The sequence below is a fragment of the Cetorhinus maximus genome, chromosome 16, assembly GCF_964194155.1.
Source record: "Cetorhinus maximus chromosome 16, sCetMax3.hap1.1, whole genome shotgun sequence".
Classification (NCBI taxonomy): domain Eukaryota; kingdom Metazoa; phylum Chordata; class Chondrichthyes; order Lamniformes; family Cetorhinidae; genus Cetorhinus; species Cetorhinus maximus.
In genome coordinates this window covers 56,455,148-56,472,017 of record NC_135894.1, presented here as the reverse complement: position 1 = coordinate 56,472,017, position 16,870 = coordinate 56,455,148, and the positions used below count along the sequence as shown (strand labels likewise).

General features: G+C 43.2%; 1 protein-coding gene across 3 annotated transcripts in view; it reads right to left on the bottom strand.

Annotated features, from left to right (window-relative positions):
- The window catches only part of il1rapl1b (interleukin 1 receptor accessory protein-like 1b), a 1,487,064-nt gene that overhangs the window by 55,428 nt on the left and 1,414,766 nt on the right, over positions 1–16,870 (bottom strand). For all 3 annotated transcript variants that reach the window (XM_078559845.1, XM_078559847.1, XM_078559846.1), the window contains exons 7-8: positions 4,784–4,916; positions 2,359–2,504 (exon numbers count right to left, since the gene is read on the bottom strand). In XM_078559845.1, coding sequence (XP_078415971.1) covers positions 2,359–2,504; positions 4,784–4,916 — 279 coding nt within the window. The remainder of the gene's footprint in view (positions 1–2,358; positions 2,505–4,783; positions 4,917–16,870) is intronic.

Below are 16,870 nucleotides of genomic sequence, written 5' to 3'. Positions count from 1 at the left end.
TACAATTAACAGAATGGATCAGGGATCAAGTGCTAGCAATCCTGTGGTACAACTGTTTCAACAGAGTAATGGATTTCTGGCCTTATAGCCAAGCATCATTATGCATTCTTGGCTGACAGCCAAGACACCCATTGAACTGTTGAAACAGCTGCACCTCAGGGAAAATGTTTCTTGACTGACAGCTCATTCTTGTCTCTTCTGACACAAAATATTTCAGCTATCGATAGTTTAAAGGGTCTGGATGATTGCCACTTTTATAAGGCAGGAGTGAAAGAAGTTTTTTTTTAGGAAGTTGAAAGTTATGAATGAATGACTTTTCTTTGATGCTTTTTCACACATTCCATTATTACCATAGGGTTCATTGATTCAGTGTATCGTGGATGAGTAGGTATGGATGTACCATAGCTTGGCATGGAGGGGATGAGAGGCAATGAGGGTGGGTGGAGCATAGCTTGGCATGAGGGGGAATAAGGTGCCGAGAACCATGAATCCTTTAAAAGTTGGCCCAACTCCACAAAAATTGCAGAGGACTAAGATATGCCTATCCTCACAATGGAGCTGGCCAGGTCAGGAATGCAGGGTATGGATTCGCAACCTGCACCACCCACACCAGTAAAAACTGGGTGCACTGGCAATGGAGTTGTGAATCTAGGGTCAGGTCCTGGCTACTATTTTTACACCTCCACGGAGTCTCCCCAGCTCCATGAAAATCCAGCCCTAGGAGGGAGGCTGGGATCTTCCATTTGGCCTCCAGTTTCCCGATACGACAGGGAGAGATCAACTTCCTGGAGGTGGGCAGGATGCCAACTCTGCAGGCAGGCCTACAGACCCTCCTTTCCTCCCTGGATTGGGGTACAGCCAAGGATGACCTTGTACAGGGGCTCTCCCTGCCATAGTGGCAGCCCAGCTGCATTTTCTGTTCTTTTATTAATTTTTTAAAAAGGGCTGAGACAGCACCTTCTTGCTGAGGTGCCCTCCCAGTTACTTACCTTACACTGCAGCTGGGTACTTCTCTGAAATTGGAAGGCCTCTGACTGATCACCTAATACCCTTAATAGGACAGGGAACCCATCTCCATGCCAATTAAACATTTTCAAGTGGGTAAACCTTAGCTTTAATCAGGGTATCCCTGGAGGTGGGTTTCTAATTTGAAAACAAACCTGGCTTTCATTCCTGCTTGTGGCGAAAATTCAGCTGTGTCATCCTCATAACTCATTTTTTCTCCTATCTTTGTATTATCAGAAAAATTGGCTACAATACACTCTGTCAATTCATCTAAGTCATTAATATAGATTGTGAATAGTTGAGCCCCAGCACTGATCTCTGTGGGACCCCACTATTACAGTTTACCTGAAAATGAACCATTTATCCAAACTCTCTGTTTTCTGTTGGCTAGCCAATCCTCTACCCATGCTAAACACCATGAGCTCTTATCCTGTGCAGTAACCTTTTACGTGGCACCTTATCAAATGGCCCTTTGGAATCAAAATATGTTACATCTGTAGGTTGCTCTTTATCCATTTTCTTATTACATCTGCAAATAATTCTGATAAATTTGTCAGATGTCATTTCTCTTTCATTAAACCATATTGACTCTGCTTGATTGTATTATGATTTTCTAAATGTTCTGCTACTACCTGCTTAATAATGGATTCCAACATTTTCCCAATGACAGATGTTAGGCTAACTGACCTCTCATTTCCTGCTTTCTGTCTCCCTCCTTTCTTGAATAGAGGCATTATATTCACGGTTTTCCAATCTGCTGGGACCTTTCCAGAATCAAAGGAATTTTGGAAGGTTACAATCAACATATCCACTATCTCTGCTGTCACGTCTTTTAAGAAAGTACAAGCTGTCTGAGTTGCTGCCTGCAGATTAAGATAGACTCATATGCATGGTCAAAATGTTTAGTTAAAGACAAAATCATTATAGAATGGGGAGATTAGAAAGAATAAGATTAAGGCACCTGAATGGAATGTCAGCATCCTCAAACCTGTAAATTGAATCAGGTGTGAGACTAAGAGGGATGGTGCAAGATCAAATGGTTTTGCTGGAAGAATGGAAAATTGATAAGTCCTGGCCACTTGTTTTAGTAATTTCAATAATTTGTCTTTTTAGCTCTTTAATCCTTCAATTTTTGAAGAGCGCATTGTCAGTTTTCTTATCTGTGTAACTTAGTCCTGTAAATCCTTCAATGGCAGGGCAGGCATGACCTGAATTAAGCATCTTGGTTTATTATATACACATGAATCTTTAACTGCACTGAACTTTATTTTCTTGGTTTTCTTTCTTGTCTTAACAAGACCTTGGAAAACAAAACAAAAGAAAAAAAATGATACAGCAGGAAGAAATCTTTACCTCTCTTCTGAAGAAGAATGCTTGCTTGTCTGCGCCCATTCCCATTTTCAACATAGCAAGAATAGTTCCCCAAGTCTCCATCCTGCACAGAGTCAATTAGCAGAGAAATTGAAACTTCTTTCTCCCCGAGGTGCTCCCTGAGAATTCTGGTAAAATAAAGAAAATAACCAATTTCACCTAAAGCTCACATTGCCGTTCAATGCAGTATTCAACTTACTGGGTTCCAGATTTTTATATGCACATTTTTCATTTAACAGTGCTAATTTTTAATGGTAATGGAGGCTCTGAACCTCAAAAATCCTCACATAACTTCTAAAATGTTTCAAATACTTTTATATGGCACATATGGTATATTTTTTCCACATGCTATGTGCATGGAAATTGGACATCTAAGAATTTAAATAGATTCTGATGCAAACTGACCTGGGAAAGACTAACCACAACTGAGTCCTATTGTTGCAGTTGAGCTGATGTGTGGGAATTTAGTCGTTAGTAACAATAACCATGTTTCTTATGTATTTGTACAATTGCAGACATTCATGAAAGTGATTTGTCTTTTTACCAAATGTTACTGCGTTCCTGACAGTGTCAAAAGTGACAGTCATTAAGATCCACTGCACCAAACTCCATCATGATTCTTTAGCCAACAAATAATTCTGCAGCATTTCGGTCAGTCAGGCCCAATAGCCCTGTGTTCATACTCAACCTTTGACAGTTGCAAAGATGCATTTTCATGTTACTGATAAGTGCTATCAAGTTTAAAGGGTATTTGGTGATCGTAAGCATGGGCAAATGAAAGACCTGCAGTGGATTAATTCAAAAAGTGACACAATTGTCATGAAGAGTGGCCAACCCTTTTGTATTTTAAAAAGAACACCGGAAAGGGGTCAAGTATATGAAGTGCATTCATGGGAGTAATTTTAACCCTGCTAAAAATTGGTGACTTTGCCTGGCTGTTTCCCACTGATCCTGAATTTAAGCTGCTCATCTAGGATAGAAAAGGCACCCACCTGTCAAGGTCCTTCTTTAGATACGCAAAACATAATCTAATGACATCATTGGGTCCGAGCTGCGATTTTAACTCAGGCGTAAGTGGGACAGCCGCTGCGCCTTCCCTGCCAGTTTAAGACAGCGAGAAGAGGACCCAGAAGAGGCCATTTAGGATAAGAGTTTCTACTTTCCTTGTGGGGCCTCCCTCCACCACCCCACTTTGTTCCTGCAAGACTTTCCCAAGGCATAATCCAGCTGTAACTCATCCTGCCAGCTACTGACCTCCTGCTGCCCAAACATCTGCTCCCAACTGCCATCCAGCTGCCATTTCCCAACCATTTTAAGTGGAAAACTGACTGGAAGCATGTAGATGAGGACCAGGACTTCAAATTGCCAAGACCTCAAACTGGCAATGTTAGTCCTATTTGCTGTTTGCACCCGTTCACCTGAATCACACTCTCAGCTGAACCCCTACTCCACTTCAACATTGAAGAATGTTCATATGCGAAATAATTAACAGCTCTTCTGACAGATAAAACCTTTAATGAAAATAGTTTTCCTTTAACAGAGAATTTCAGGAAAAGAAATCAAAGTTAGGTATTCATCGTTCACTATGCAGTGTTCTATAAAACTAACCTAAAAATGTTTCTACAAGGTACTTTAAAAATCAGATACAAAATTGAAAAGCTATGATCCTCCTCTTATTAAATTTCCAGGCCTTTACTTTCAAAATTGAAGTACATTTTAGTGCAGAATAACTAATGCAAAAAAATTGGGACTGATATGTGCAATTTTCATCCCATCAAACTTTTATCAGCCATTAGCTGACTTTGAATTCATGAAATGAACAGAATGAGGTTAATACCATATGTTCACATACTCATCCACAAAGCACTGTGGGTGTGATTGCAGTTCACATAGCGTTTCTTTTCTCTTCTTATTATGTAAATCTTTGTTGCTTTTTATGAGTTATTGACTAATTCATGCAACCATTGCAATAATATTTTGATATGGTAGTGTATGTTATTGGACAAGTTGGCCTGGACTAATAGCCCAGAGAAGGCGAGTTTAAGTCGCACATTGACAGTTAGAAAATTTTAATTCAGTTAAAAAAAATCTGCAAATTAAAAAAAAAGCTAGTGTCATCAAAAGTGGACATGAAGCTGTTGGATTGTCATAAGAAACCCAGCTGGTTCACAAATGCTCTTTAGGGAAGGAAACCTGCTGTGCTTTCTCCCAGTCTGGTCAATATTTGACACCAGTTTCAATGTGGCTGCCTCTTAACAGGATAACCAGGGATAGGCAATAAATACTGACCTTGTCAATGACCACCACACCAATGTCATCATTTGACATCCAGCTGGGCTATGGGGGCTCAATATTATCCAATGTATTAACATTTAGTTACAGGATACATGATAAAAGTTCAAGTTACCTTATATCGCCTTCTCTGGCATGGTTATCATCAAGGTCTTCAATAAACTTCTCTCCCTTCATCCAATAAATTACAGGGCTGACCTCTCCACCATAGCCAAAAAAGGCCCTGCAAGTGAGATTGGCAAAGATGCCTGTTGAACAGGAAGAGAGTGGAAGAAAGAGATTTTAGGTACATGTAGAATTTATGAAATGCTCTGTATCAGTACTGACAGCAAATGTTGGAGCTTAGTGTCACTACTACACTAACAACAACCTATATTTATGTACTATGTGAAAAAGCATCGCAAGACACTTCCTCTAGTGAAATGTATTTGAAATCAATACTATCCTTTGTCTTATTTTGACATGTTTAATGACCTTATCCATATAGAGGACTATACTGATACAGGAGCAATGTCCCTATAAAGATGACAATTTGGTTTTATTCAGGCACCTTCAGAAATCATATTCAAACCTCATTAGTTCCCAAATGTTCACCTTTATTTGTGTTTAATGCTACATTTACCAGACTCCTGGCAGCCCCAGCTTTGGCACTAGAGTGTTGAGGTAAATGGGGAACCCCTGGTGCTTTTAGAGGTCTAGAAAACCTCCTGTTGAGGTGTTTCTTTTTTCTGGGGTGCTGGAATCAGCAAAGTCAGAATGTCAATGTAAACCGCTGCCTCTAGCAATGTTGACTTTCATTTTGTCTGGTTGGTTAACTTGCAGGCACAGTACAGCAAAGTGGTTTCCCAATGTGCTGGCTTGTAGAGGCCTTACCCAGCCTTCTTTGAAAAATCTGCAGCCAGAAATGAAGCCTGTGACTTACAAAACAATATACACATTTGTATCTATGGTGCTTCCAGCACTAAGGAACTATGACTCAATGTAACTAAGATGGATTCTGTAATGTAATGTGTTATATTGGATATTGGGTTGTTAGTAGGTGAATTGTAATTATTTAATATGCTAATCATATATTGTGTACGTCATCGCAGGAAGTTATGCAACATAACATAATTTGGTCTCTTGAATAGCCTTGTGGAAGATGTAAGCCAGTAAAATGTGTTCCATTAAAGCTTCTGTTTCATATACCTCTGGAGACTCATTAAGTATTTTGTATTAGTCTAACAATATTAAGAATTTTGTATGCAGCAGCGCATGAAAAATTGAGATTGAGAAGTCTCTGCCATTCTGTGAAAGCTTTGAGGTCAGATGCCTCAACCAAGCAGAGGTATGAGCCAGTTGGAGCAGCAACGGGAGCAGAGCAGAGCGAACCTGGGGGTGAATGGCGCCAGCGGAGCTTCTCAACCAAAGCCTGAAGGTCAAGGCCTAGATCGAGCCAGTCAGAGCAGCAACTAACCCCAACAGGAATCCCACCAGAATTCAAAAAGGCTGATGAAAGTGACGTCAGCACAAAGCAAAGGGCTGATTGATAGGTAGTGGGTAAGTAGTTTTTCTCCGCTTTAAATCTACATTATAGCTTTTTTAATGCTTTTAGAAAGAAACTTAAATAATTTTCTACTTGGCTTAAATTTAGCGTAAGAGTGTTTAAACTAACGGTATGGCAGGGGAGCTCAGTTCCATGTGCTGCACGGCCTGCAGTATGTGGGAAGTCTTGGATGCTCCTGGCAGTCTGGAAGGCCATATCTGCAGGAAGTGCCACCAGTTTGACCAGCTTGAGCACCGGGTTTTGGATCTTGAGCATTGGCTGGAGGCACAGCAGTGCATCCCCGAGGCTGAGAGTTACATGGATAGCTCGCTTTTAGACGTGGTCACCTCGCAGCTTAAGGAAGTGCAGTCAGAAAAGGAATGGGTGACCAACAGTCATAGGAAGGGAGGCAGACAGGTAGTCAGGAAAGTCCCAGCGTGCATCTCACTCAACAAGAGTTTTTCTGTGTTGGAAAATGCCTAGAGTTCCTCTAGGGAGTGCAGCCAGAGCCTAGTTGCACAAGGAGGGAGGAGAAAGAGAAGAAGAGCAATAGTGGTAGGAAACTCAATAGTGAGGGGTGCAGATGGGCGTTTCTGCAGCCACAGACATGACTCCAGGATGGTGCGTTGCCTCCCTGGGGTCAGAGTCAAGGATGTCACTGAACAGCGGTAGGGCATTCTGAAGGGGGAGGGCGAACAGTCAGAGATTGTGGTTCACATTGGTACCAACAACATGGGTGGAAAGAGGGATGAGGTCCTGCAACAAGAATTTAGGGAGCTAGTGGCAGATTGAAAAGCAGGTCCTCAAAAGTTGTAATCTCTATATTACTCCTGGTGCTACGTACTAGTGGGTAGAGGAGTCAGTAATTGAAGAGGAGCGCGAGAGGAGTCAGGAGTTGAAGAGGAATGCGAGAGGAGTCGGGAGTTGAAGAGCGCGAGAGGAGTCAGGAGTTGAAGAGGAATGCGAGAGGAGTCAGGAATTGAAGAGAAGCTGGGAGAGCATGGGTGACTGAGGGAGTTCGGTGAGGAGAGAATGAGGTGATCCTTTGAGTACCGTGAATACGGCCGGTTAAGCATTTACTACTTTTATTGCTTATAGTTTTTAAGGTCTTATTTTGTGGTTCATCGTTTGTAGGGGCTATATTCTGTAACAACGAGGAGCAGGGAAGGAGGGCCTGAGAGTAATTGATATTAAGTATCTTCCAAAAGGTTTAATTTAATTTAAAGGGATAAGTCATGGCAGGAGAGCTCAAAGCTGTGGTGTGCTCCTCCTGCTCTATGCGGGAAGCTGGGCACATTTCCAGTGCCCGGGGCCAGCATGCATGTGGGAAGTGTTTCCAGCTGCAGCTCCTGGAAGCCCAGGTTTTGGAGCTGGAGCAGTGGCTGGGGACACTGTGGAGCATCCGCGAGGTGAAGATTATCATGGATAGCACGGATAGAGAGGTGGTCACACCGCAGGCTAAGAGTCCACAGGTAGGAAGGGAATGGGTGAGCACCAGGCAATGCAAGAGGATTAGGCAGGCAGTGCAGGAATCTCCTGTGGTTTTTCCCCTGCAAAACAGATATGCTGCTTTGGATACTGTTGGGGGGAATGGCCTCTCAGGGGAAAGCAGCAACAGCCTAATTCATTGCACCGCAGTTGGCTCTGCTGCACAGGGAGGAGTAAAAAGTGTGGGAATGCAATAGTTATAGGAGATTCAATTGTAAGGGGAATAGATAGGCGTTTCTGTGGCCGCAAACGAGACTCCAGGATTGTATGTTGCCTCCCTGGTGCTAGGGTCAAGGATGTCTCAGAGCGGCTAGAGGACATTCTGAAGTGGGAGGGTGAACAGCCAGTGGTCATGGTACACATTGGTACAAACGACATAGGTAAAAAAAGGATGAGGTCCTAAAAGCAGAATATAGGGAGTTAGGAAGTAAGTTGAAAAGTAGGACCTTAAAGGTAGTGATCTCAGGATTACTACCAGTGCCAAGTGCCAGTCAGAGTAGAAATAGCAGGATATATCGGATGAATAGATGACTGAAGAGATGGTCTGAAGGGGAGGGTTTCAGATTCCTGGGGCATTGGGACCGGTTCTGGGGGAGGTGGGACCAGTACAAACTGGACGGGTTACACTTGGGCAGGACTGGGACTGATGTCCTCGGGGGAACATTTGCTAGAGTGGTTGGGGAGGGTTTAAACTAAAATGGCAGGGGGATGCGAACCTATGCAAGGAGTCAGAGGAAGGGGAATCAAAGACAGAAGACAGAAAGCGGAATAAGAAAAGTGATAGAGAAATCAAGGGCAAGAATCAAACAGGGCCTCAGTGAAAAATAGCGGGAACGGGATAAGTAATGTTTAGAAGACAAGCCTTAAGGCCTTGTGCCTTACCGTGAGGAGCATTCGTAATAAAGTGGGTGAATTAACCGTGCAAATAGATATAAACAGGTATGATATAGTCGGGATTATGGAGACATGGCTGCAGGGTGATCAGGGATGGGAACTGAATATCCAGAGGTATTCAGTATTTAGGAAGGACAGACAAAAAGGAAAAGGCGATGGAGTTGCATTGCTGGTTAAAGAGGAAATTAACGCAATAGTGAGGAAAGATATTAGCTCCACAAATGTGGAATCTGTATGGGTAGAGCTGAGAAACACTAAGGGGCAAAAAACGTTAGCGGGGGTTGTAGATAGACTCCCAAACTGTAGTGGTGATGTTGGGAATGGCATTAAACAGGAAATTAGAGATGCATGTAATAAAGGAACATCTGTAATTATGGGTGACTTTAATATGAATATAGATTGGGCAAATCAAATTAGTAACGATACCGTTGAGGAGAAATTCCTGGAGTGCATACAGGATGTTTTTCTGGACCAATACATTGAGGAACCAACGAGAGAACAGGCCATCCTCAACTGGGTATTGTGTAATGAGAAAGGAATAATTGGCAATCTTGTTGTGCGAGGCCCCTTGGGGATGAGCTACCATAATATGATAGAATTTTTCATCTAGATGGAGAGTGACATAGTTGATTCTGAGACTTGGGTCCTGAATCTTAATAAAGGAAACTATGATGGTATGAGGCGTGAGTTGGCTATGATGGATTGGGAAACGTTACTTAAAGGGATGACGGTGGATAGGCAATGGCAAACATTCAAAGAGCGCATGGGTGAACTGCAATAATTATTTATTCCTGCCTGGCGCAAAAGTAAAACGGGAAAGGTGGCCAAACCAAAGGGAAATTAGAAATAGTATTAGATGCAAGGAAGAGGAATACAAATTGGCCAGAAAAAACAACAAAACTGAGGATAGGGAGCAGTTTAGAATTCAGCAAAGGAGGATCAAGGGATTGATTAAGAAGGGGAAAATAGAGTATGAGAGTAAGCTTGCAGGGAACATAAAAACTGACTGTAAAAGTTTCTATATGTATGTGAAGAGAAAAAGATTGGTGAAGACAAATGTAGGTCCCTTACAGTCAGAAACAGGGGAATTTATAATGGAGAACAAAGAAATGGCTGACCAACTAAATATACACTTTGCTTCTGTCTTCACAAATGAGGACACAAGTAACATACCAGAAATGTTGGGGAACACAAGGTTTAGTGAGAGGAAGGAACTGAAAGAAATCAGTATTAGTAGGGAAATAGTGTTGGAGAAATTGATGGGATTGAAGGCTGATAAATCCCCGGAGCCTGATAATCTACATCCCAGAGTAGTTAAGGAAGTGGCCCTAGAAATAGTGGATGCATTGGTGGTCATCTTCCGAGATTCTATAGACTCTGGAACAGTTCCTACAGATTGGGGGGTAGTTAATGTAACCCCACTATTTAAAAAGTGAGGCAGAGAGAAAGCAGAGAATTATAGACCAGTCAGCCTGACGTGGGAAAAATTCTAGAGTCCATTATAAAAGATTTAATAGCTGAGTACATGGAAAACAGTGGCAGAATCGGACAGAGTCAACATGGATTTATGAAAGGGAAATCATGCTTGACAAATCTACTGGAATTTTTTGAGGATGTAACTAGTAGAGTTGATGAGGGGGAGCCAATGGATGTGGTTTATTTGGACTTTCAGAAGGCTTTCGACAAAGTCCCACATAAGGAATTGGTGTGTAAAATTAAAGCGCATGGGATTGGGGGTAGTGTTTTGAGATGGATAGAAAACTGGTTGGCAGACAGGAAACAAAGAGTAGGAATAAACGGGTCTTTTTCCGAATGGCAGGCAGTGACTAGTGGGGTACCGCAGGGATCGGTGCTGGGACCCCAGTTATTCACAATATATATTAATGATTTAGATGAGGGAATTAAATCTAATATCTCCAAATTTGCAGATGACACAAAGCTAGGTGGGAGGGTGAGCTGCGAGGAGGATGCAGAGATGCTTCAGTGTGATTTGGACAAGCTGAGTGAGTGGGCAAATGCATGGCAGATGCAGTATAATGTGGATAAATGTGAGGTTATCCATTTTGGTAGCAAAAACAGGAAGGCAGATTATCTGAATGGCTATAAATTGAGAGGGGAGAATGTGCAATGAGACCTGGGTGTCCTTGTATACCAGTCGCTGAAGGTAAGCAGGCAGGTGCAGCAGGCGGTAAAGAAGGCAAATGGTATGCTGGCCTTCATAGCCAGAGGATTCGAGTACAGGAACAGGGATGTCTTACTGCAATTGTACAGGGCCTTGGTGAGACTACACCTGGAATATTGCGTGCAGTTTTGGTCTCCCTATCTGAGGAAGGACGTACTTGCTAAAGAGGGAGTGCAGTGAAGGTTTACCCGACTGATTCCTGGGATGGCGGGACTGACCTATGAGGAGAGATTGAGTCGATTGGGATTATATTCGCTGGAGTTCAGAAGAATGAGGGGGAATCTCATAGAAACCTATACAATTCTAACAGGACTAGACCGGGTAGATGCAGGTAGGATGTTCCCGATGGTGGGGGAGTCCAGAACCAGGGGTCACAGTCTGAGGATATGGGGTAGACCATTTAGGACTGAGATGAGGAGAAATTTCTTCACCCAGAGAGTGGTGAGCCTGTGGAATTCGTTACCACAGAAAGTAGTTGAGACCAAAACATTGTATGTTTTCAAGAAGGAGTTGGATATAGCTCTTGGGGCGAAAGGGATCAAAGGGTATGGGGAGAAAGCGGGAGCAGGCTATTGAGTTGGATGATCAGCCATGATCATAATGAATGGCAGAGCAGGCTCGAAGGGCCGAATGGCCTACTCCTGCTCCTTGTTTCTATGTAATAGGCGGATAATGCAGATGAATGCATGGCTGATAGTTGCTGCAGGAGGGAAGGCTTTAGATTCCTGGATCACTGGTTCTGTTTCTGGGGAAGTTGGGACCTGTACAAGTCTGATGGGTTGCACCTGAACCGGAACGGGACCAACATCCTAACATCCATGTGGGTTTGCTATTGCTGTTGGTGGGAGTTTAAACTAATTTGGCAGGGGGATTGGATGTGGAGTGGAGGTATAGTAGGGGGTCAAGTATAGAAAATAAACCAAGTCAGTCTGGGAGGCAGAGCTTATATAGTCACAAGGGAGCATGGCAAGGCTGAACGGCATTTATTTTAATGCAAGGACTCTTGCGAGTAAGGTAGATGAGTTGAGGGTGTTGATTAACTCATGGGGATATGATATCATTGCTATCACAGAGACATGGTTGAGGGAGGGGCAGGACTGGCAGCCCAATATTCCGGGGTATAGAATCTTCAGGCAAGACGGGGTGGGGTGGGGTGTATGGGCATGTAAAAGGGGAGGTGGTGTCACAATATTGATTAAGGAGTCAATTACTGCAATAAGGAGGGATGATATCGTAGAAGGTTCCTCAAATGAGGCCATATAGGTGGAACTTAAAAACAAAAAGGGGGAAATCACATTGCTGGGAGTCAGGGAGCAGTAGAAGGGCAGATATGTAGGAAAATCTCAGAGAAGTGTAAAAATAATAGGGTAATAATAGTAGGGGTTTTCAACTTCCCCAATATTAACTGGCATAGACAAAGTGTCAAAAGCTTAGAGGGGATGGAATTCATAAAATGTATCCAGGAGAGGTTTTAAAGCTAACACGTAGAAAGTCATATAAGAGAGGGGTGATGCTAGATCTAATTTTAGGGAACAAGCTGGGCAAGTGGTAGAAGTGTCAGTGGGGGAGCATTTCGGTTATAGTGACTATAATTCAGTAAGATTTAAGGTAGTTATGGAAAAGGACAAAGATGGATCGGAAATAAAGGTTCTGAATTGGGGGAAGGCAGATTTTAATATGATAAGACAGGATCTGGCCAAAGTGGACTGGGAGCAGTTACTTGTAGGAAAATCTACGTTAGAGCAGTGGGAGTCATTCGCAAAGGAAATAGTGAGAGTGCAGGGCCAACATGCTTCCATAAAGGTGGAGGGTGGGACCAACAAGTCCAGAGAACTCTGGATGTCGAGGAATGTACAGGACTGGATAAGGGAAAAAAGGGAAGCTTGTGGCAGATACTGAGGGCTCAAAACAGTGGAAGCCCTAGAGGAGTATAGAAAGTGCAGGGGGTTACTTAGGAGACCGAAGAGGGGGCATGAAAAAACACTGGCAAGTAAAATAAAGGAAAATCCAAAAGCGATTTATAAGTATGTTAGGGGCAAGAGGATAACCAGAGAAAGAGTAGGGCCCATTAAGGACCAAAGTGTGTGACAAGCTGAAAGATGTAGGTGAGGTTTCAGAGTACTTTGCATCTGTATTCACTATAGAGAAGGACGTTGTAAGTATAGAAATCAGGGAGTGGGCCTGTGATATACTCGAATAAATTAGCAGTGAGAGGGAAGAGGTATCAGCAGTTTTAGTGGACTTAAAAGTGGGTAAATCCCCAGGCCCAGATGAGATGTATCCCAAGCTGCTGTGGGAGGAAAGGGAGAAGATTGCAGGGGCTCTGACATTAATTTTCAAATCCTCTCTGGCCACAGGAGAGGTGCCAGAGGACTGAAGGACAGCTAATGTGGTACCATTATTCAAGACGGGTGGTAGGGGTAAACCATGGAACTATAGGCCAGTGAGTCTAACATCAGAGGAAAAAATTCTTAGGGACAGAATTAATCTCCATTTGGCGAGGCAAGGATTAATCAAATATAGTCAGCATGGCTTTGTCAGGAGGATATCATGTCTAGCAAATTTGATTGAATTTTTTGAGGAGGTGACTAGGTGTGTAGATGAGGGTAGTGCAATTGATGTAGTCTACATGGACTCGCATGGGGGAATGGTCAAGAAGGAAAGAGCCCATGGGATCCAGGGCAATTTGGCAAATAGAATCCAAAATTGGCTTATTGGCAGGAGGCAAAGGGTGATGGTTGAAGGTTGTTTTTGTGACTGGAAGCCTGTGTCCTGTGGTGTACCATAGGGTTCAGTGCTGGGTCCCTTGCTTTTTGTAGTGTACATTAATGATCTAGGCATGAATGTAGGAGGTATGATCAGTAAGTTCGCAGATGACATGAAAATTGGTGGTGTGGTAAATAGCGAGGAAGAAAGCCTTGGACTACAGGATGATATAGACAGGCTGGTCAGCTTGGCAGAACAGTGGCAAATGGAATTTAACCCTGAAAAGTATGAGGTGATGCATTTTTGGAGGACTAACAAGGCAAGGGAGTACACAATGGTAGCACCCTAGGAAGTACAGGGGATCAGAGGGACTTTGGTATGCATGTCTTTAGATCCCTGCAGGCAGCAGGACAGGTAGTTAAGGTGGTTAAGAAGACATATGGGATACTTGCCTTTATTATTCGAGGCATTGAATACAAGATCAGGAAGGTTATGATGGAGCTGTATAAAATGTTAGGCCACATCTGGAGTACTGTGTGCAGTTCTGGTCACCACACTATAGGATTGCACGAGAGAGGGCACAGAGGAGATTCACCAGGATGTTGCCTGGGCTGGAGCATTTCAGCTATGAAGAGAGACTGGATATGCTAGGGTTGTTTTCCTTAGGGCAGAGAAGGCTGAGGGGGGACCCCATTGAGGTGTATAAAATTATGAGGGGCATAGATAGGGTAGAAAGGAAGAAACTTTTCCCCTTAGTGGAGCAGTCAATAACCAGGGGCATCAATTTAAGGTAAGGGGCAGGAGGTTTAGAGGAGATTTGAGGGAAACTTTTTTCACCCAGAAGATGGGAGTATTTGGAACTCACTGCCTGAAAGGGTGGTAGAGGCGGGAACCTTCACAACATTTAAGAAGCATTTAGATGAACACTTGAAATGCCATAGCATACAAGGCTATGGGCCAAGTCCTGGAAAATGGGATTAGAGTTGATAGGGGCTTGATGACACGATGGGTCAAAGGGCCTCTTTCTGTACTGTAAAATTCTATGACTTTATGAAATGGTATCGGAGATTTTCCAGATGTTACACCGCATTGGGCCTCACTGTGAAAGTGAGCAGGTCAGTACGCTGTTATATGTTATGGGTGATTATATGGATGTTATCATCAGTCCTAGGGTATCAATGAGGAGAAAGCCATGTATGATGATATAATAAAAGTACTTGACACATACTTCAATCTGAAAAAGAATATCATTATTCAGCAGGCTAAATTTAACAAACGTGCCCATCGTCAAAGAGAAACTGTTGATGCATAATTCATAAATAACCTGTATAATTTTGCAGAGGACTGAGACTGCAGCAGCTTGAAAGATGATCTGATCAAAGACAGAATCATCTTGGGAGTGTTGGATGATGCCTCGTCTGACCACTTGCAGTCAAGAGATGTTATAACCTTAGCAAAGTCAATCCAACTGAGCAGACAAGCTGAGGTCAGGAGACAGAATCGAGCTGTGGTTTGAGGTGATAGGGAGAGCCCTATGTCAAAAGCAGCTGACTCAGTAGAATACGTCAAATATAAAAAAAAAAGCTGTCATAAAAATCTCCAACACAAGTTTCATCAGGTTCTTACACTCCATCACTCCCACATAGATATAGACTTCCATTGCATGTTTGTGTAATATGGTAATTAAACTAATTATAAACACTTTTTAAAATCCTAGTGACAGGAAGGGCTTTCCTGACAGTAAGAGTTTACCCACTGAATAATGAGTTATCAGGAACAAGGATAAGCTTCAATTATAGATCCTGATCAGCTACCACTGTTGAAAGTACACATTTGTAAATATTGGGTGAGTACAAATTTGGACTAACACATACATTAGATACTATGCTGAAGAGTGGGTCTTCATGTGGTGAATCATTGGGCAAAAGTTTGCAGGAACCAAAGCAGGGGAACAGGATGCTACTTGCCCACCAGAGGGTAAGATCACATATGTGTTATGCTGTGAAGGACTCAGGTCCTGAAATCAAGAGACCAGGTTATTATAGAAGATTGATGGGTCTATATCATGGAATGCTGGTGCAACCTGTCAGAGAGCCTGCGCACAATGTTTCAAAACATGCAAACACCAACACCAAACTCCAACTTGTTGCAAGGCTTTGTGCAGAGTATGAGGACTATTCTGTCCAACACGAACTGAGTAGTCAGCTTCAGGAACACAACTGTGGAGTCAACCATGATGGAGTCTCTGCTGACAGCCATAACAGCTAACACCACTGCTCAGATGGCTGCCACCTTGGTTTTGAGAACCAGTGTTGAAAGGGACTTCCAGAGCATGACATCACTCCTGCACTCCGTTCCTGCTGAGGACTGAAGGAATGATGAGGTGCATTGGCTCCAGGGAAAGGTCATCTACTGCCCTATCTCGGGATGACCCATTTTGGTAGTGGTCTGGTCAGTGCTACTCAACCAATTGCGCCAGACTGCCCTGCTCCACTCTGGGGTCAATTCCTCAAAGTTCAGAACTGCTTGAGGTCACCCATCAAGGGCAGCTGATGTGTCCTCAATAGAGGGTCAGCAGCTGCCCACTCTGCAAGCTGTAGCCACTGGAGAAACACTTCATATTAGCACTGGGATAGGAAAAGGAGCACCAAAGTCAGGCACTAGAGCTTACAAAAGGGCAATTTATAATCATTTCTATTAACTACTAGAGATGGAAGTAAGTTGTGTTTTGTTCCGGATTTGGTGTTGGTGTTTGCTGTACTGAAGTGAGCACAAGACTGAAGGAAAGTGAATGTTTGGAGGTAGAAAGGACAATGGTGATAAGGACTGTGGGATGGTTGATGTATTGGGGATGGAAGCGATGGCTTGGGTGAAGCGCTTTTCAATGAGCTCCTCTCTGAAAGCTCTGGCAGCGAGGGGAACTGGTAGTCAATGTTGCTTCTCCTCCACCTCCTGCTCTTAATGTAGTTCTCGCTGCACAAGTGGTGCTAAGTGCTGGTCCCTCATTACAAAGTAATGTAGCATACAGCATCTGGATATTCACTCAGCTCTGTCTTAGAAAGCTCTTCTCAAACTAAGTGCTCTCTCATCCTTTTTCGCCCTATCATTGGGAAAGATATGTAAGTGCTCCCTTTGGTGACGAAAGCCTTGGTCACCTCCCTGATATAATGGTAAGCCTCAAACTGTGATATGTTAAAAATGTCACTTGCTGTAGCCTGGAAAGAGCCTGTTGCATTAAAGTTAGGGACAATGCTGACTTCGATAGCCAAGGCCATGCTGTCCGTGCCCTGCTTAAAGGCTTAAATTGTGGTTGCAGCAGGTGATATAGTTCAGTGTCAGCTTCCTTGGTGAGATGAAAGTGCCTCAGGTATTGCTTCTCTGAGAGGTTTATGTTGGAGGAGTGCTCA